Below are 21,881 nucleotides of genomic sequence, written 5' to 3'. Positions count from 1 at the left end.
AGCGGATCCATCACAGCTTGTACCTCGTGGACCGTCCGGTCGAAAGATACCAGACCGAGATCCTGGCAGGTCTGGTTGCTCAGCAAGGTGACACAGTCGCAATCCAGAATAAAGAAGGACAGGTCACGGGATGATTTCTGCAGCACGCAGTGGAAGGTCGCCCTCCCCACAGGTGTTAGCTCCTCTCCCCCATAGGCACGCAAAACAGAGCGATCGGCAGTCAACACCTCATTATTCCTTGTCTGGTTGAAAAGCGATGTTGACATAACGTTGACCTTTGCACCATTGTCGAGCTTAGCAGAGAATGACTTGTTGTTCACCGTAATGAGCACAGAAGGATCGGGGAGGCGAGAGCGGCTGTGAAGGACTGTGTAAACACTTGCCTCTCCCATGGAATATCCGAGCTCAGAGTCGGGGGCAGTGTCGACAGAGGACTGAGAATCCATCTCACTATCAAGTTGCTGAAGGTTGTTTAGGATTCGCCTAGTAGCTGGTGGCACATTCCCACGGGAGCGGCAGGCAGCTGCAAAATGGTTCATTTTTTTACAGAAATTGCAGGATTTTCCGAAAGCCGGGCACTGGGACTGCACGGGGTGGACATAGTTGCAATTAGGACGCTTTTGAGCCCGCGGGTCCCGAGATGTACGAGCGGGCCGCGTTGGAGGGCGAGAGTTGTCTTGCATACGGCGTGGCCCTGCAACGCCAGTCAGATGGACAGCCCGGCTGTCAGATCCCCTCACCCCATGCATAGGGGCTACCACTTCGGCGATGCGGCACGCATGCATTGCCTGAGTCAGGGTCAGGTCAGGCCGTTGCAGCAAATCAGCACGTAATTTCTGGTCCAACATGCCAGTAATGAGAATGTCCCTGGTGAGCTGGTCACGCATATTTTCAAAACGGCACCGCTGAGCAAGGTAGCGCAGGTCAGCGATGAAACACTCGACAGGTTCATCCGGCTGTTGCTTCCGTGAGAAAAACCGAGCCCGCTCCAATATGCGGTTGGAGGGCAGGTCGCAAATCTCGGCAAATTTGCGCAAAAGACATACCGGGTCGTCGGCAGATTCAGCTGGCACGACGAGCTGGCCGTTGTCATCCAGGACTGCTGGATCGTAGACGAAAGCCTGAGCTCTCTTCATGGCGTCAGGACCTGCCAGGTTAAGCAGGAGGGAGGCTCGGACCGCAGCTGGGTCATTCCTGTGAACAATGTTAACGAAGTGGGTGTAATCCATCACAAAAGTAGCCCATCGCTCCGCAATGTCAGCATCAAAGACCAGGGGAGATGGTTTTCGGCACGAGGAAGCCATTTCAAGGGAAGACCAAACAGGGAACACCGGGCAACAATGAAAAGAAAACCGGTAAACGGGAGGCGCGAGTGTAACTATCTGACACCATGTAAAGGAGTTTAGTCTGACACACTGTAACCTTTACTAAAGCATTTATTAAAGCACATGGCACACACGTCCCAGCACTGGCTGCATCCAGCCTACAGGCATACCAGGACCAAAATGGGAGGAAGAAAGGGGAGGATATCATAGTTATACTGATATGATGGGGCGTGTTAATGGTGATGAGGTAGCTACATTATAGGTTGCATGCATAAACCATCTACAGTTTTGTAGTAGAGTAGTGATTGAGGGAGGGTGTCCTTGTTGTGACCCTTTCAAGTTATTCACTTGCTCCTGTTCCTGATACGCAAATCGAGGTATTACTGAACCTCGAATCAAGGTATTACATATACCCAAGGGCAAAATCCAAAGTACAAGAAATTCATCTTTGAAAGGAGCTAATTAGTGTTTATCATATTTCTCATTGCCTTGCAACATACTCGGTGATATGTTTAGTTTAGAGGTATTACATGGAAATGGGCCCTTTGGCCCACCAAGTTGACACTGACCATTGATAACCCGTTCACTAGTTCTATGTCCTACACATTAGGGGCAATTTACAGAAGTCAAGTAACCTACAGACCCACATGTCTTTGGAGCATGGGAGGAAACTGGAGCACCTGGAGAAAACTTGTGCAGTCACAGAGAGAACATGCAAACTCCATCCAGTCAGCACGTGAGGTCAGGATCAAACCCGGGCCTCTGGTGCAACTCTACCGCTGCATCACTGTGCTGAGGTGGATAGCCTTCTATGCTAGTTCTCAGAACATTGACATCAGTTCCACCCCATCACCTATTCTCTTCCATGCTCCTCAACTCCTATCACCACCTACAATAAAGGTAATGGAGCAATCAATTAACCTATCAGTCAGTGAGTGATAATGGGATGTGCAAGGGAATTGGAGCACTTGGGGGAAATCCTCCGGTCACAGGGAGAATGTGCAAACTCCAAACAGACAGCACCATGGGTCTGGATTGAATTTGGGTCTCTAGAGCTCTGTGGTAGAAGCTCTCAGCCTGCAGATGCATTTACACTTAAATGTCGATCCTCGTTCAAACCTGGACTTAAAGTGCAATAAAGGCCATGCAAATTCTGGTGAATGATGCACAAAACTTGGCCTGTGGGCCACGTGGGAAATGAATTGCAGGTCAGAAGGTAAAGGGAAGAGCTAATAGAATGAGTAAGCTTACCAACAATGAATGAGAAGAATGGTCAATTGACAGACTGCCCAGCCTACTGAATAGCACTGTCATCATTCTCAAATCTTGTTGAGACAGTTGCATCCTGCAAGGATTAACTCGACAGATTTTAGTTTTGAAAGCTAAAATACCAGCATGTCCTCTTCCCATCCTGGAAACATCTATCACAGTCCTACAGGCATTAGCTAAATCAGCACAAACCAGAGATCAAACGCTGCGGCATTCTGTTTGCAATGATAATGCATTGCAAGATACAGCTGGTAGAGAAATTCATTTTGAAGCTTGTCAGACTGTTAATCAGCTGACAAATTAGTCAAGAAATCTTGCCACTGAAGCGCAAATCTTTAAGGGAAGAATATCAAGATGCAAAAAAAATCTCTGCAGGTGTACTGCCTTTTGACTGTTATCAGCTACTTCATGACCAATATTTTTTGGAGGGAGGATTGCGTTTTTAGACTTGGTGCTTATTTCAAATGTGCAATTTAAGTGTTTGATGTCTTTTTCCTTTCTTTAGTTTGTTGTGGGCAATTTCCACTCAAATGAGCTTGGTTTAGTTTTATTCAACATTTACTTAGTAATTCCTAACTGACGGAGCAGATTTTTTCCCTGCCACGGGTTTGCCAGCTGTAGTGTTGGGTTCGTCACAGCACGTGTCTTTGAGATGCCTGCACTAGGTAGATCAGCTGTAATAGCTGTTGCTGTACTTTATTGCTTATGTGTGGTTTTGATATTTGCACACAGTTCAAAACAAAACACTGATACTCGCTGAGGACTGAATCAAGAATTAAAAAGAAAATAGTGTGCACACTCTCACACGTGTACAGTGTAATATCGGGCAGAAGATATTGATATACAGAGGCATATTGGAGTCCAAATCCATAACTCCCTGAAAGTGGTAACGTGTAGATAGAGTGGTAAAGAAGGCATATAGTATGCTTGCTTTCATGGGTTTGGACATTGAATACAATAGTCAGGAAGTCATGATGCAGCTGTATAGGACTTCGGTTAGGCTGTACTTGGAATATTGCGTGCAATTCTGGTCGCTCCATCCAGGAAGAACGTGGAGATTTTGGAAAGGGTGCAGAGGAGGTTTTTTGCTTTCTACAAACAACAAAACGCATTAAACTAAATTGCTAATATCGTTAACTTTTCTGGAGATCACTGAATGATTGACAGGTGTTTTCCGACACACACGTGCACACAGACACAGACACGCATCCTTGATACTTTGAATTTAGTATGGGATCATGATCACTGTTTATTCCAAACTCTCTCAAACCCAGTAAGGATTGTACATATTCCTTTTATTGATAGTCTTGAAGACAGTGAGGAGATTTATATCTTATGGTCTTGTGGCTTGAGCTGGAATGAAATCTGGTTCTTGGGTAAAAAGGCAGTTATTAAGCACTCGTGGATAGATAAAATCAATCTGTAGGCAAATTCTTGCTAAGGCAGGGAACTTGTGTATTTTTTTTAAAGTGAAATGCAATAGAAAAACAACTGCTAGTATCGTACAGCTAGGTGTGTTATAAAATGGCCAAGAGTGTTTCAAAGTTGACTTCAAGAAGTTGTTGTCTGCCTATTAATCTTGATAAACATTGTGATGTATCAGTTTTCAAATGTCACTAAGCCTGTCCATTCTTCTTCTTGCGTATGGCGTGCACAGCCTAATGTTGAAGGCCAACTTGTTCTATTTGATCTTATTTGATTGCGCACATCAGGTTGATTGCATTTGTCGAAACAGGGCGGACCACGTGAAGGTTGCAATCTCCCACCCCCCTGACCCATTGATTGTGGCATAGCATATGGCCTGCTTTACTGATATTTAACTTATTTTATGGACAAGATTTTAATCTATTGTATCCACCATTCCATTTGAATTTCTCGAGGAAGAGCTTGGGAGCTTTGAGTAATTTGTACCAGTGCTTTATGCTGGAAGGTATGTCGAAGATAGTTGTTGCATCAAGTGGTAACACACAACACTATCTGTAACGTTGAGACTTATGCAATGATTTCTATTTCCAGCAGAGGCATGATGAAGAGGCTGTGGTTGACCAAGGTGGAACAAGTTCAGTTCTCAACATTCACTATGAAAAAGAAGAGCTAGAAGGTATATTTGTGCATGCATTAGTTTTACAACTTTCTGATGAACATGTTTAAAATGTTTCCTAATCGCATGTCAAACCTGTCAATAAGTAATAGCTGGATCACTTATTGTGGATCAGAAGGCATTCAATTCCATTGGCATATCAATATAAGTTTAGAGAGACAGGATGGAAACAGGCCCTTTGGCCCACCAAATCCATGCCGACCAGCGATCACACGTCCACTAGTTCTATCTTATCCCACCTTCACATCCTACCTACACGCTAGGGGTAATTTACAGAAGCCAATTAACCTACAAACCTGCAGGTCTTTGGAATGTGGGAAGAAACCGGAGCACCCGGAGGAAACGTACACGGTCACAGGGAGAACGTACAAACTCCGCACGAACAAGCATCCATAGTCAGGATCGAACCTGGGTCTCTACTGTTGCGCCACTGTGCCGCCCATACTTCTTCCATCTGCATCTAAGCTGTTGTATAAACCTGTTTTTATTCTCTATTTTGCCATTTGCTTCAATGGCTAAGAAACATTTTGGTAATTTTGGGTTATGAAGGATGCTTTAAGTACAAGAGCTGTTCAACTTGCATGTGTCTCGACTGTGTCCACAGTGTAAATGTAAGTAACACCATAAGAGTAGCTCCCATTCCTGAATGTTCGTTGACTGTGCTACAGTAGTACTGCTCATTGTGGCCTCTGGCCTGTTGCTCTTAACATTGGGCTTAAAAGATGCCTAAAATTTCCATTTGATGTCCAAAGGACAGTGCTGACTGCTGATTTTATAAAATCCCACCCACTAAGATTAAATGGCATGAATTTCTCCTTTACTGTTATGATTTACAATCAGATGCCATCTGTAAAGTATCTATATTGTCCTTTCAATGGAAACGTTTCAAACTGGCTGAACTGGCCATTAAAATGGATGAATTTTCAAACCTCAGACCAGGAAGTAAAAGTCACTAAATGTCACCTTCTCAGTATTTAACAGAAATACTGTATTCGGGAAGACACATTGGGTTAAAATAGGACCTAAAAGTTTGAGAAATTGCTCAGCAACAATTGAGCTTGTGAGCTGTTAGGACAGCTACATCTCATTTAGCAGGCCATTTTACATTATAATTTGTTTTTGCATCTAGAATAATGCACGTTGAAATCCTTGTCAAGTCACTGATTCTGTGTGTTTGCACCCACAAAGATGTGGAGGAACAGGGAGCTGTGACTTCAACTCCTGGATTTCTGTTTTTGAACTGCGTAGGTGCGGGATGGCAGAAGTTGCTGTCAGTGACTATGAATGCTGATAGTTATGCTTGTAATTTCTCTGTAATTGCAACTGCAAGTTCCAGGCAATTATTACTGAAGTCAAAATAAAGTCGTCTGACTTGCGATGTGAATATTTCCAACATCTAGAATCAGTGTAGGAAGGAACTGCAGATGCTGGTTTAAACTGAAGAAAGACACAAAATGCTGGAGTAACTCAGCGGGACAGACAGCATCCCTGAATAGAAGGAATGGGTATCATTTCGGGTCGATACCCTTCTTCAGACCTGCTTTACATAAATTGACCAAAAGAAATGGTAGGATGGCAATACTTCCAATGGAAAAAAATGAAATTGCAACATGACAAGTTTACATGGGCAGTTTCCATTCAAAAGTGTGGCTTTGGTATGTGGAAGGAAGTGCTCAGTGATGTTGGGTTTATGATTTTCGATTTGTTCAAGGTGTACAAACCCGCACATCTTTGGAGTATGGGAGGAAACCGGAGCTCCCGGAGAAAACCCATGTGGTCACGGTGGGAGAACGTACAAACTCCGTACACACACAGCACCTATAGTCGGGATTGAACCTGGGTCTCTGGTATTGTAACGCAGCAACTCTACCCTTCTTCTCCAGGTCGTCAAACTGAAGCATCAGCTCTGCTTCTTTTGCAACAGATGCTGCCTAACCTGATTTATTTCCAGCACTTTTTGTTTTTTATTTTCAACTTCCAGTATCTGATTTTAGTTTTAAATTGTAACTGCTCTTTGTTAATGTGTGAACAAAATGCTAATGTATCCAGAAAACAATCTATGTTCTGGACAGTGGGCGGAGGACACTTATGAAATCGGGAAATTATGTTCCATCGCTTTTTTGGAAAATAAGCCATCACAGCTCATCAAGTCTAATTGATCTTTTGTGCCAGATGTATGACTAATGCACTGCACTGGAGCTATTTTTAGTCTCCACAATAGCTTCCTATTCTTGTCCCCGGGTGCTAATCAGAACAGGTTGCCTATCTTGCAGTTCATGCAATGCTATCTAGATTTGCAATAAAGAACCAGGACAAGTCTATATTTAAGAGGGAGTTAGATGTGGCCCTTGCGGCTAAGGGGATCAGGGGGTATGGAGAGAAGGCAGGTACGGGATACTGAGTTGGATGATCAGCCATGATCATATTGAATGGCGGTGCAGGCTTGAAGGGCCGAATGGCCTCTACTCCTACACCTAATTTCTATGTTTCTATGTTTCTAAGTCATTTTAACACCACGTGTGGTCACTTTGTGATCATTACTTGTAAATGTTAGTTTGAGAGATGCCTCATTTGTTAGTAACTGAAGTGTGCTAAGAATGTGGCTGCCAGCACCTGTTCTAATGATGTTAAGCATTGAATGCCTTCAGTACCGCTGCTTGGAGCAATGTTTCATGACATTCAGTAATGTTTAAACACTCACATCCTGGCCACTTGGAATATCTGTATACAAATGGCAGTAAGAAATCATTGGTACCAGTGTAGGGAAAAGCTATTCCAATAAAGTTTTTCAATTTTCCTTTCTCTTAATTTTCTCTCCTCTTCCTTCCCTCTTGTTTTTGCCCCTCACTTCCTCCCCTTTCCTGTGCCCGCGATATAGTTGAATGGTGAATTAAATGGCCAATAATTTGATTTGTACATGAAGCATGGCTACTGGGGACATTTATTCAAAGGGAACTGGACCTCAACAACAAGGGGAGAGAAGGAAGAATGACTGATGGCAACATGTGGAACTTTATTTTTTATGAGCAGTAGCATACCCTTTCCTTTTGACTGATGCTACAATGGTTTTTCAGAATGATGCCAGAAATGGGTAGCTTTTAGATCTGCTGTCTAGTTATAAGCTGACATTACAGAACAGACTTGAAATGAACCACGCTGCAGATTTTAGTTGGCCATCTGAGTTGTGAGATAAATTAACAATGTTGCCATAATCATACCAGGTGTAGACTGAATTTTCATTTTGTTTCAGCAACATTATGGAAAATAAATATTGAATAGTTTGCTCTTTTTTTTGGCAATGTTATTACAAATGCAAAATGGATGCTGGAATTCCAAAATTGCTGTTACAAATTTAAAAAAAAATACTGTCATTGCTCAGCAGGTTAGGCAGCATCTGTGGAGAGAGACAGTGTTACAGGTTGAAGACCATCAAAAATGCTGGAAGAGTTCAGGAGGTCAAGCTTAATTAGTCACAAGGAATGCATTTTGAGAGCAAGGGATTTTTGTATTTAAGGAGCTGAAAATAAAATTGGAAGGATGGAATCAGAGTTGCAGGTAGGATTGCGATATAAATGGGGGGTGATGTATTCTAAAGGAACCAATAGAGGAAATAAAATAAGATGCCGTGGTAATTTGTCACCTGCTCAATTAAGCTGCGTGTGGATTAACAAAGTGGAGTTTTGATTCCCACTGCTGAAATTTCCTTTTAAATATACTGATCTCTTACTGTGAGTTCTGATAATCCATTGTGTACTTAAGCTTGCCATTCCCCAAAATGTACTGGGAATGGTCTGCCTATGACCAGTCATAAAAGCTAAATGTTCCTTCAAATAGAAAAGAGCCCTTTCTTTTAAAATCTTTTTATTAGTTTTTTTTCAAAAACAAAAACAAAAACAAAACAAAAAGAATAATGATAAACATAACAATGATATTGATACATAGGGATCAGGATTACATTAATAACAGGTATAACCTAAATACAAGTCCAGTGTCAAAATACACATTGAATATAGACCTTCCGGTCTCTATGTAAATATAGTTAAATATTTAAAAGAAAACATATATTTAAAAAAAACAAAAGGATAAAAAGAAAAAAAAGAAAAAAGGAAAAAACAAAACCCCCCTAAACTAGAAAAAAAAGCAAAACAGAATCTGGGCTGCAAAGAATTTCAACAATTTAAGTCCCTGTTTGTCGTCAAGTCCGTTTCACCGTGTAGCAGTAAACAAAATTATTATAACGGTTGGAGAGGGGACAGTTTATGTCGTATGAAAATGTTGAATAAATCTTCCCCGAGTCCTATCAAATTTAACCGAGGATTCAACAATGTCACTCCTGATTTTTTCTAAATGTAAACATGATATCGTTTCAGAGTACCAATGGAGTGTGGTCGGAGGGTTAGAGTCTTTCCATTTAAATAAAATAGATCGTCTGGCAATTAATGTGGTAAAAGCAATCAGCCGATGGGCGGAACGGGACAAATGAATAGAATCTAACATTGGTAGCCCAAAACTTGCAGTAATAGGATGAGGTTGTAAATCAGTACCTAAAACTACAGAAATAGTATCAAAGATATCTTTCCAATATTTTTCCAAGAAAAGAGCACTAGACTGGTCTTAACGATATTAGGTAAATACATGTATTGTATATATTTATTACCTGAATAAAGTCTATTTTGAAATAAAATCAAAAATAAGTAAATCTTCTTCATCTAGCACATAGTATGATTACCGGGATGTGGAGGCTGGTGAGGTGAAAGCCATGATGGTGTATTGAATGAATGTAAAATCTGTAGAAGTTAAAGCCCTTGGAATAAAATTCCAGGCATTCCTTGCAAAAATATAAATGGCAAGTGATTAAAAGGGAATTAAAAAACAAAAAAAACAAATGGCAAGTAGGAGCAGTAAATTGTGGCAATACACATTGTACCTAAAAGGGAGAAAGATGCTTCAGACATTTTCTTTATATTTGGTGAAAAGGCTTTGGGGTATCAGCAGGCGAGTCAGTTGCCATGGGATACCAGGCCATTGACCTGCTCCATAGCCACAGTAATTATGTGGCGAGTGCACGTGTTTATATTGATGGTGATCTCCAGGATGTTCATGGTGGGAATTTGGTGATGCCAAGGGTGAATAGTTAAATTCTCCCTCTTGTTGGAGATGCCCATTGCCTTTTGTGGTATAAATGTCATCTGCCATCTATCAACCCACATGTCACCAATTTAAATGGCTCCCAGATGTTTTTGAGAGAATTTGTCAAATCGCCTGCGGTAGGAACAACTTGGCCATGTCTGAATTGGTGCTTTGGTCTATTGCAGGCAGTCGGTTTGATTTTATTCTTCCTGAGAGTAGTGGTAATGATACAGCTGCTTGGCCATTTAAAACTTTGAATTGATGAGGTAAGTGTAAATCTGAAGTTGCACATTGGCTACACTGGGTCAGGGTGGCAGATTTCCTCATTGAAGGACAGCTGGGCTTTTAATGTTGATCCTACTTATGCATGACTTGATTTTTCCAAATTAATTTATAATTCTACACCTGGGACCTAATCTTAGGTCTCTGGATTATGAATGACTTAATTGGTGTGCTGCCACTATCATATCCCAAATACTGCCTTTAAAACCATCATCAGAATTAGACATTGTCTCAGAGTAGGAATAAATACAATGAAACTTAGAGTGGAAGAAAACAGAACATGTTAAAAGTATTTAGATTCTTGAACGCTTCAGTGGAATGTCAAAGCATGCTTGTTGGATGCTATATTTTAAATCCTCTATTATACAATGGAAACCTAGTGAACGAAAGAAAGGACTTGAACATGGCCAAAGACAAATATCTAGAATAGAAAGCCAGAGTGCAAGTACATAAAATACAGACTGAAACACAAAATGTTGGCCCATATTTCTGACCATGCCTGCACATGGAAGCCTCATCTTTTGGGAAAAGTGCTCTGACAAAATGTCAATACATTTCTTTACCAGAAGCCAGAGCTGGCTGACTGATTAATTGATATGTTGAGGCAACACTGAAGGGCAGATTAAAATGTATTTTGGTTGATCAAAAACTAATCAAGACTTGGTCTGCTTGTATCATTGGTTCATTTTAGAATTTTCATAATTCAAAAGTCTTTTGGAGTGCTGTTCTGTGGCTTGATTAGTATGTGTCAATCCAAAATTTTTTTTTTTTTTTAAAAGAATCAACATTGTACCCTGGGGATATATCTAACCCTCACCACCTCACCAAGTGTGTTCTCCCACAGCCACACAGTGTACCCTGTGTGTGTTTGGGGGATGAGGGGTGGGGAGGAGTTTAATGATAACAATAAATAAATGTGGGCCCTGTGGAGACAATGGCAGACAAAGTTGTAATGTGAAATAAAGAATTGAAGGATTGAACAAGTATTGTTCTATCTTGCCATTTATTCCCAGGCTGTTGGAGTACTCGAGTGCTGAATCTTTAGTGAAATTCTGTTTGCAATGGTGTTTGCAGTGTTGATCTCAGTACTGAGAGCACATATTTACCTTGGGATTGGTATGACATAGGTTTGTGAGATTAATTCCTTAAATGTGAGGTTTGGCTTGAAAGACTTTCCCTATGGAGGGAGTATAAAATTGGCCTACATGGAAAAATGAATTATGATCTCATTGAAACACAGATTCTAAGAGGAATTGACAGGGTAGATACTGTGTACAAAGGAATTGCAGATGCTGGTACATACTGAAGATAGGCACAACGTGCTGGAGTAACTCAGCGAGTCGGCCATACAGTTTTGTTGAATTAGAATTTAGAACCAGGGACCAAATATCAGTAAGTTGCTGATTATTTAAGAATGATTAGAGAATAAATTTATCCAGGGGATTGCAAGTCTTTAGAATATCTTGGCACTGTGGATGCAAAAACATTGAGACTATTTATGGCTGAGATCAATTGATTTTTAGACAATAAGGGAATCCTGTTCCAAGATGGTGGGAACTGGAGTTGAGGTAGAGGGTCCATCTTGTAAAATAACACAATAAGCTCGTAGGGTCAACCAATATTATTTCTTGTGCTTTTGTTCTTACGCCAAACCTGGGGCGTTACTGTAAATGAGCATCTTCCTGTCCACTGGGTATATCCTAGCTTCTGATTAGTCCCATTGCTATCTTGTTTTTGATTAAACTATTTTTAAACAAAAAAAATGCACATGACATATATTGTAATGATTATTATAGATAATTATGGGAAACTAAGGTGTTTCACTTGTCCAGAACACCATCAGAACGATGTCACGGTTTTGAAATAACAGAATGAGCATGTTAAAGGAGCACAGTGTTCACTGGACTCAGTCTGAAGAAGGGTCTCTGCCCGAAACGTTGCCTATTTCCTTCGCTCTATAGATGCTGCCTCACCTGCTGAGTTTCTCCAGAATTTTTGTCTACCTTTGATTTTCCAGCATCTGCAGTTCCTTCTTAAACAGTCTTCACTGTAAACGTTTACATCTGTAGTCTGTGATGGTATAACCAGATGAAACGCCACGCCGCAGAATACATTTCTGGATTTTGCAGTTGGCATGACAAATTTCCTATTGTTACTCTGTGAAGCTGACATCAACCAAGATTTTCATTTGAATCGTTTGATATGGAAATGCCCAATGTGCTGCTAGTGATTCAGTTTATTTGAACAGGCAAATATGGGCCCTCCAGCTCCACGGCATACAAGGGAAATCGATAGGACATGAATTTAAACAGTTATGAATCAACCTTGGCATAAAGCACCCTGAAAATCTTACATGAGATTGAAGTGAGCTTTTAATGGTGTACTAAGTAATAATTATGGCTTTACAGAACATGTAGGGACCAAAAAGGCTAATTTTGTGCATTATAATTCCATCACATGAATATTTCAATGCAAGTCCTTTAATTTATGATGTTTAAACTTCCGCTCTAATCCTGTGTTCCAATTGCTATTTAGTACCCGATATTGACTTTAAATTTTAAACTTTGGAGATACAGTGCGGACACACTCTCTTCAGACCACAAAGTCTACAGCACACAACTATCCTACACACCAGGGACAATTTACAATTTAACAGGTGAATTAACCTACAAATCTGTACTACTTTGGAGTATAGGAGGAAACCGCAGCACCCGCAGAAAACTTGTGCAGTCACAGGGAGAACGTACAAACGCTGTGGTCAGGATCAAACCCTGTTTCTACCGCTGCACCATGGTGCCAATCCAAAAAATAACGCCAAACCCAAAAAAAGAAAGTTAAAAAGAATAGTTTAATCAAAATTGCTTCCTGATATGCTATTTGTGAGAATTCTATAAATACAATTGTCTGTTCGGCCATCTCAATGACAACGCAACTGACGGTGCCAAGGATCCGTTTGAACTTGACCTTGACCACAGCAAAAGTTGGCAAAGTGTATGATCTTGGTGGAGAGATTTTTTGTGTGGTCAGCAATGTTGACTGTGAGAACAGAAATTACTGGTTATTGAGCAACAGGAATGCAGGGAATGATGAATTAGCATTTTAAAATGGTACAGTTTAGCAACCAGTGTCTCTTTCAACAAACTTTATTCAGCAGTTTTTTTTAAATCATTTTAAAGTTCTGTTATAGCACCATCTTAATACAGCCATTCATTTTGATTTGGCGTTCTATAAATATCACTTAACTATGGATATTTAAAACATTTTGATACTAAGTGCTTTGATGACTTGAGGCTTCAAAAAACACACTTGATGTTTTTTATTTGTAACACTGAATGAACCTTGCAAAGGAAGAGTGCACTTCTAACGGATCAATGGAGTTGTCAAAACTGATTTTAAAGATGGTGTCATTGATAACACAAAGTGAAAATGAAATGATTAGAATTCCTACATTAAAACCAAAATGTAGAATATATATTGGGAAAGGTAGAATTGGTGAAGAAGGAAACCATTGACATTTCAGGTGAATGTTAGGAAAGGTTAGTTGTGATAAACATGGTTTAATGCGTAGAGCAATGGGAGTGGAGATAAAATGGTCTTTAATAAGATGGATGTTGCCATTCATGAACATCTGTAGGTCAGAAGGTCAGAAGGAATTGGAGAAGAATTAGGCCATTCAGCCCATCAAGTCTTCTCCGCCATTCAATCATGGCTGATCTATTTCTCCCTCCTAACCCCATTCTCCTGCCTTCTCCCCATAATCCCTAACACCTCTCATCGGCCTTTCGGACCACACTGCTCTATCCAGGAGCAGAAACTCTGGTAATTTATGAAAATTGAAGGCTCTAGGCACTTTGGAGCAAACTGGGTCAGTTGCTTGAAATGGGTGCATCCATAACTTAAAGCTCTAATGCATGCCTTGTTCATAGACTCTGATGAATTTTAATTTAAGTCGCCCTTGGGTTGGTGATCATTGCTGCATAAATAAACACCAAAGGTTTCGTAACAAAACTTGCATAACAAAGGACAACATGGAGAGGGTAGTCAGAAAAATACTTGGTATTATCAACCAGAAAAGACAAAACAGTTTTTAAAAAAAAGTAATATTGAAAACAAAGCTAAGAATTAAGCAATGTCCTATTCGCCTGATTGTATGGTACTGAAACTTGGCTACTGAACAATTCTGCAAAGGTATTGGTTTTGTTATTAGATATCTTGACAAATTAGTTGGAATCAGTTGGAACAGGTTTGCCAGACAAATAAAACAATTGTCAGTACGTCAGTTTGCAAAAGTCTTTTCAAATAAATTGTAGTGGCAGATCGATCGGATACTAATATAAATGTAACTTGGGAATGGGCAACAACAAATGGACTGCAAGAGATAGATATGGAGTTGTTTTGTGGAGGGCTAGCACAAACTACTGTTCAACAGGTGCTTTGGTCTGCTTCCTGATATCTTTGTGTTTTCAGAAGTATCTAATTATTTAACGCTAGATTACTAAATTTGTCAAAGGCAACCCCCAATTGGGATGAAGGATAGGTTCTTGAGAAAGCTGCTTGAAGTGGTCCAAGTGTAAAGGTTTCTTAATTCCTAGTCATTATTTCAGTTTTTCATTGTATTAGCATCTTTTTGCACTGCATGGAAAGACACAAATGCTGGATAAACTCAGTGGGTTCAGCAGCATCCCTAGAGAATGTGGATAGTTTATGTTTTGGGTTGGGACCCTTTTTGCACTGCATTTTTGTTTCATGTTCTTAATAAAGATTAGTCTACAATGTTGTCTTGTGTGGTGTCCTATGTATAAAGCAGCCAGCTTCCATGTCACTTGTACAGCCATCAATGTGAAAGTTAACTTTCGTCTTACTCTTGAATTGTAATTATATCACAGTTTTGAAGGTCAAGTGATAGAAAACTCACTTTAGAAGATGATCTCTGCCTTCAGTATGACCAGTGGATTGCCGAGGAAGCTAATCTGTCAGCCCTGTTAATTTGTTATTTTGAAGTTGAACTGAAGTTTGTTAGAAATTGTGGTTGAGTGGGTTCAGAGGAAATATTGTATGGATGGAAAGATTAATAGATAGAAGTAAGGTAATTGGGAAAGCTAGAATGTGCCAGGAGTCTGTAATGGATCCACTTGTGTGTACTTTGATAATTTGGATTTGCATATAGGGAACCACAACTTTCTGCCAATACAAAAGTAGTAATTTTGGCAAACAGCAAGAGATTGGATAAAGAAAGACAAGCTCAACATTGGTGTAAACCAGATTCATCATTACCACACTTGAAATGGCGCCTATTATGATTTTCAAAAGAATAGTGATCTAACATGTGCGGTGGCAGCAGCATTATCGTGCGACAAATGTCAGAATCTGGCAATTTCATAATTATTTATTGTATGTTTGTTTGTAGTTAGAGAGATGCACATTAACACAAAGCCAGTCTTTTGACTTTTATTGGTGTGTAGTTGATTGGGAGTGTGTAAATTCACATCTTGCCATTCAAGCGTCTACATATCCGAACACGAACTTTAAGGTCTGTTATTTTCGTAAAGAGCCCGTTTCACTAAATATGGACTGTTTATTGCCAATAACTATTTTCCACAATTATACTGATTATACGCCATAGCAGAGACTTTTTTTAAACAGTGTGAAATCGTGTTATAGCTTTGTCATAATTATATGTTTAGTAAGTCTGTATTCAGCATTGTGGCAGGTTTGATAGGAAGGCCTGCCTTCTGTAATTTATAGAGTCTTCAAAGACCATCAGCATAAAAATAGCAGTCTTTTGATTTTGGAGCAAATCACAGGGTGTGTATGCTGAGTGGGCAAATTAAACTGAATTGGAATATATTTTTATTTATTCCCAACTAAGGGAAGATTGCTGCAGCTTCTATCAGTCATGAAGCTTAAAATCTACAGGATATTTACTTTTGCTTGTATTTAAAGTGCAAGTGTCAATCACCACCACAAATATAATAAAATGTGTTAAATTAACAATGGTAAATGGTTTATTATAATTTAATTGGTATTCCAATTAAATGGAAGAGTGCAGTTAACTCTTAATTTATCAAAAATTGGCAAATTCCCTTCTTTCTTAGACAACTATGGATGATGGAATTCATCCGTTTCCATTAGGTAAATCCTTTCACAGGCCTCCCAATCCCCCATTAGAGCAGCCAGTTGTCTCTTAAATGATCCCAGATTTTTGCCTTTACATGCGAGTCACTGTGTGCAAGCTGAACGTTCAAAATACCAGCCCTAAAGACTCTGACTCTGTCTTGTGGCTCTTCTCTGCGCATTCCAATGTTTGAACTCTTGTGTGTTGGCAACAAAATTGAATGTTATTTGCATGGTTTAACCAAAATAGTTATTTTGTGCTTTTGCTCTGATGCTCAACAATCTACAAATGTGTATTCTTTCTTGTGTTGTAGGGCATAGGACCTTGTATGTTGGAGTGCGTATGCCTTTGGGCAGACAGAGTCACCGACACCACAGGACCCATGGATCAAAGCACAAGAAGCGAGATAGAGCAAAAGATGCCATCCAAGAGGAAGAAAAGGACAATCTCCCTTGTGGTGAGACGCATGCAATCCTCTTGCAGTAAATATTTGAATGGGGCACCACTTTATTTATTATATATAGGGTTTCAGAGAGGCAGGCACCATCTAATCTCTTTACGGATTACACTAATGTGCTACAATCTTTGACAGGAGAACTCATCCAGAGGAGGCCAAGCTTGCCAGTACAGTAGCCCCCTCATGAATTAAAGACTGTCCTAGAGGCGGGAGAAACTGATGACCATGATGAGTGGCAGTACTGGAAGAGTCATTGTATAGGACTTCTACACGGACTTATCCTCTTGCAGTCTTTCTTCTTTCTTGCCAGACACACTGTGTAAGCAGACTGGCAGCTGCTACCAACAGCCCCTCTCTCTCCCCATTTTTGTTCCAAAAAAAAAAGCTAACTCTTATATCACAGATGATGAAGATATGTTGGCCCATGTACAACTTCAGGAACAGGAGTTGAATTTTCCTAAAGATGCTTTATCACTCGTTATGGCACAAGTTTTATGGTGAATTATTTTGCTTGAGTGCAGGTTAGCATGGGCGGCATCCATAGGCAACAACTTGCCTGTGGGTAAGGTCATATTTGAACTTTATTTAAGGTCCTGCATATGGACATTGAAGACCCAATCTGCCAAGGAAAGCAGATTAGCAAACACCAGGATAAGTTAGACATATCAGACGGGCAGTGAGTTGGATGTAGTGACCCAAAACGAAGCTTTGAATCAGAATCTGCGCAGAACATGGTGCCCATTCCTTCAAGTTGGGCATGAACCCAACATTGATACCCACTGTTTTGGAACCTCTGGCTTCCACCATATCACACTGTGCTCTGATGCTGGATGGCTGTTACGTTAGCTTCCATTGACGCACTGTTTGCAGGAGGCCCAATCTTGAAGGTGGCAGGGATTCATTAGAAAGAATCTGCTGTTTGCCGTCAGTGTTCCTGTTGGTGCCACACAGTCAGCGGGGCGCTCTCAGCCTGGAGCTCCGTCTGATCATGCACCGCAGACTAGAATTTGAATTTATTTTATTTGGTGAGCTAATTAGTTGCTTCATTGAAAAGTAAAAAAATTTAGAATATTTGTCATTTAACTCCCCAGGTTAGAAACATAGAAACATAGAAATTAGGTGCAGGAGTAGGCCATTCGGCCCTTCGAGCCTGCACCGCCATTCAATATGATCATGGCTGATCATCCAACTCAGTATCCCGTACCTGCCTTCTCTCCATACCCTCTGATCCCCTTAGCCACAAGGGCCACATCTAACTCCCTCTTAAATATAGCCATTGAACTGTGGCCTCAACTACCCTCTGTGGCAGAGAGTTCCAGAGGTTAAAATGCAACATGCACAGTTCCTAGTGCATCAGCCTGTAGAGACTTTAGTTGCTACGTCTGTGCCTTGGGAAACAGGTTCCAGTCTTGAAACTGTCACCATGGCAGCCATAGGACAACAGTATATAATTCTTGCTCACAATCCTATGATGAAAGCGTCCCGAAGCCACTTCCAGGCATGGACTTCATTATTCAAGCAGAGTTTGCAGCTTATCTGTGCTCTGCATGATTTTGAAAATGTGTAGTACATAATATCATAACAAGTATGAACAGTATTGAAAACTCAAGCAGGCAAAATGAATGTCAGGTATTTTGAAGGCCCTCAAACCAGTTTTATGCCACAGAAAGGGGATATTGATTGAGGCACACCTCTTGCTGCAGCCTCTGAGTCATTTCACAGCAGCTGATGAGGATGAAAACCTTCACCTATTCAATGTAATCTGAGTCTGTAGGGTCTCTGTGTTGATTTTCCTTCAAAATCTATTACTATCTTATTACCTGCAATGTTGTATCTCCTTTTTAGACACCCCTTCTCAGAGAGTTCAGTTCATTCTGGGAACTGAAGATGATGAAGATCATGTTCCACATGAACTCTTCACAGAGCTGGATGAAATCTGCCAGCGAGGGGGTGAAGATGCTGAGTGGAAGGAGACGGCCAGGTGTGTGAATTGTCTGCAATGTTTGTGTTCTGAGAAAATGTTGCAGATGGAAAATGTTTCATGCGGTTTATTTAGTTCCAGGAATGATTAATGACGGGCTCCCTTCCCTTTTTTTTCTTATCAGCTGCCTCAAATCTTTCCCAAATTAATGCTTTTTATTGTCTGTTTTATATACATATACATATATACGTCAAGTTAACAGCCACAATCTTTCGTTTGCTCTCATTCAAACGGATGCATTTGTGATCGATTTCATCAGCGATCACAAATTTATGTGCGTATATGTATATATATTTTTTTTTATTCTTTGATATTAGTAGTAAGCACAAAGTAGTGATTGTGGGAGATTTCAACTTTCCACACATAGACTGGGAAACACATTCGGTAAATGGGCTGGATGGTTTGGAGTTTGTAAAATGTGTGCAGGATAGTTTTTTGCAGCAATACATAGAGGTACCTACTAGAGGAGGGGCAGTGCTGGACCTCCTGTTAGGAAATGAGACGGGACAGGTGGCGGAGGTATGCATTGGGGAGCACTTCGGGTCCAGTGATCACAATACCATTAGTTTCAATATAATTATGGAGAGGGTCAGAACTGGACCTAGGGTTGAGATTTTTGATTGGAGATAGGTTAACTTTGATGAGATGCGAAATGATTTAAAAGGAGTGAACTGGGACATTTTGTTTTATGGGAAGGATGTAGAAGAAAAATGGAGGACATTTAAAGGGGAAATTTTAAGAGTACAGAATCTTTATGTTCCTGTTCGGTTGAAAGGAAACAGTAAAAATTGGAAAGAGCCCTGGTTTTCAAGGGAAATTGACATACTGTGGTCGGACTTATTTCGAAGGGAGACGAGGCAGCCTACAGAGAGGAAGTCCTGAAGTTGACAACCTGGTGCTCAGAAAACAATCTGGCTCTGAACACCAGGAAAACAAAAGAGCTCATTGTCGACTTCAGGAGGCACAGCACCGACTTAGCCCCCCTACACATCAACGGCGAGTGTGTGGAGAGGGTCAACACCTTCCGGTTTCTCGGCGTCCATATCGCTGCTGACATCTCCTGGACTGACAACACGACAGCGGTCATCAAGAAGGCTCAGCAGCGGCTGCACTTCCTGAGGGTCCTCAGGAAGCACAACCTGGACTCTAACCTGCTGCTGACCTTCTACCGCTCGTCCATCGAGAGCCTGCTGACATACTGCATTACAGCATGGTATAGCAGCTGCACCATGGCAGACAGGGAGAGGCTTCAGAGGGTAACCAGGACAGCGCAGAGGATCATTGGCTGCCCTCTCCCCTCCCTGATGGACATCTACACCTCCCGCTGCCTTAGCAGGGCAAAGAAGATAATCCAAGACAGCTCCCATCCTGCGTTTGGACTGTTCGACCTGCTGCCCTCTGGAAGGCGCTATAGGTGCATCAAATCCAGGACAAACAGACTCAGGAATAGTTGCTTTCCAAGAATTATATCTACTATAAATTCAAATTCACACATGCACTGACTACACCGCCCAACACGGACTTCCATCTGTATATATGTATGTAGCGCCGCAGAATTTGTGCACCTATTCCCCCCCCCCCATCTCCCTTATGTTTTTTGTTTTTTTCTGTTTCTTGTTTTTTGTGCTAAAATTGTATGTATGCACTGAGTACGAGCAGCTTTCAGTTTCACTGTACATGTATAGTGACAATAAATGGCATATCTATATCTATCTATCTATCTTGTTCGGAAAAAGAGGGAGATCTACAATAATTATAGGCAGCATGAAGTAAATGAGGTGCTTGAGGAGTATAAGGAATGTAAAAAGAATCTTAAGAAAAAAATTAGAAAAGCTAAAAGAAGACATGAGGTTGCTTTGGCAAGTAAGGTGAAAGTAAATCCAAAGGGTTTCTACAGCTATATTAATAGCAAAAAGTTAACGAGGGATAAAATTGGTCCATTGGAGAGACAGAGTGGACAGCTATCTGCAGAGCCAAAAGAGATGGGGGAGATATTGAACAATTTATTTTCTTCGGTATTCACCAAGGAGAAGGATATTGAATTATGTGAGGTAATGGAAACAAGTAGAGTAGCTATGGATACTATGAGGTTCAAAGTAAAAGAAGTACTGACACTTTTGAAAAATATAAAAGTGGATAAGTCTCCAGGTCCTGACAGGATATTCCCTAGGACATTAAGGGAAGTTAGTGTAGAAATAGCCGGGGCTATGACAGAAATATTTCAAATGTCATTAGAAACGGGAATAGTCCCAGAGGATTGGCGTACTGCGCATGTTGTTCCATTGTTTAAAAAGGGTTCTAAGAATAAACCTAGCAATTATAGGCCTGTTAGTTTGACTTCAGTGGTGGGCAAATTAATGGAAAAGATACTTAGAGATAATATATATAAGCATCTGGATAAACAGGGTCTGATTAGGAACAGTCAGCATGGATTTGTGCCTGGAAGGTCATGTTTGACTAATCTTCTTGAATTATTTGAAGAGGTTACTAGGGAAATTGACGAGGGTAAAGCAGTGGATGTTGTCTATATGAACTTTAGTAAGGCCTTTGACAAGGTTCCTCATGGAAGGTTGGTTAAGAAGGTTCAACTGTTGGGTATAAATGCAGGAGTAGCAAGATGGATTCAACAGTGGCTGAATGGGAGAAGCCAGAGGATAATGGTGGATGGTTGTTTGTCGGGTTGGAAGCAGGTGACTAGTGGGGTGCCTCATGGATCGGTGTTGGGTCCTTTGTTGTTTGTCATGTACATCAATGATTTGGATGAAGGTGTAGTAAATTGGATTAGTAAGTATGCAGATGATACCAAGATAGGGGGTGTTGTGGATAATGAAGAGGATTTCCAAAGTCTACAGAGTGATTTAGGCCATTTGGAAGAATGGGCTGAAAGATGGCAGATGGAGTTTAATGCTGATAAATGTGAGGTGCTACACCTTGGCAGGACAAATCAAAATAGGACGTACATGGTAAATGGTAGCGAATTGAAGAATACAGTTGAACAGAGGGATCTAGGAATAACCGTGCATAGTTCCTTGAAGGTGGAATCTCATATAGATAGGGTGGTAAAGAAAGCTTTTGGTATGCTAGCCTTTATAAATCAGATCATTGAGTATAGAAGCTGGGATGTAATGTTAAAATTGTACAAGGCATTGGTGAGACCAAATCTGGAGTATGGTGTACAATTTTGGTCGCCCAATTGTAGGAAGGATGTCAACAAAATAGAG

General features: G+C 40.7%; 1 protein-coding gene across 1 annotated transcript in view; it reads left to right on the top strand.

The window, feature by feature from the left end:
- Positions 1 to 21,881, top strand: part of LOC129714737 (electroneutral sodium bicarbonate exchanger 1-like) — a 95,628-nt gene that overhangs the window by 16,909 nt on the left and 56,838 nt on the right. The window contains exons 2-4 of the mRNA XM_055664538.1: positions 4,611 to 4,695; positions 16,536 to 16,679; positions 18,525 to 18,660. Of these exons, the coding sequence (XP_055520513.1) occupies positions 4,611 to 4,695; positions 16,536 to 16,679; positions 18,525 to 18,660 (365 nt within the window). The remainder of the gene's footprint in view (positions 1 to 4,610; positions 4,696 to 16,535; positions 16,680 to 18,524; positions 18,661 to 21,881) is intronic.

This window comes from Leucoraja erinacea, chromosome 40 (genome assembly GCF_028641065.1).
Source record: "Leucoraja erinacea ecotype New England chromosome 40, Leri_hhj_1, whole genome shotgun sequence".
Classification (NCBI taxonomy): Eukaryota; Metazoa; Chordata; class Chondrichthyes; order Rajiformes; family Rajidae; genus Leucoraja; species Leucoraja erinaceus.
The sequence above is the reverse complement of the archived record's forward strand: the minus strand, read 5'-3'. Positions and strand labels throughout refer to the sequence as shown.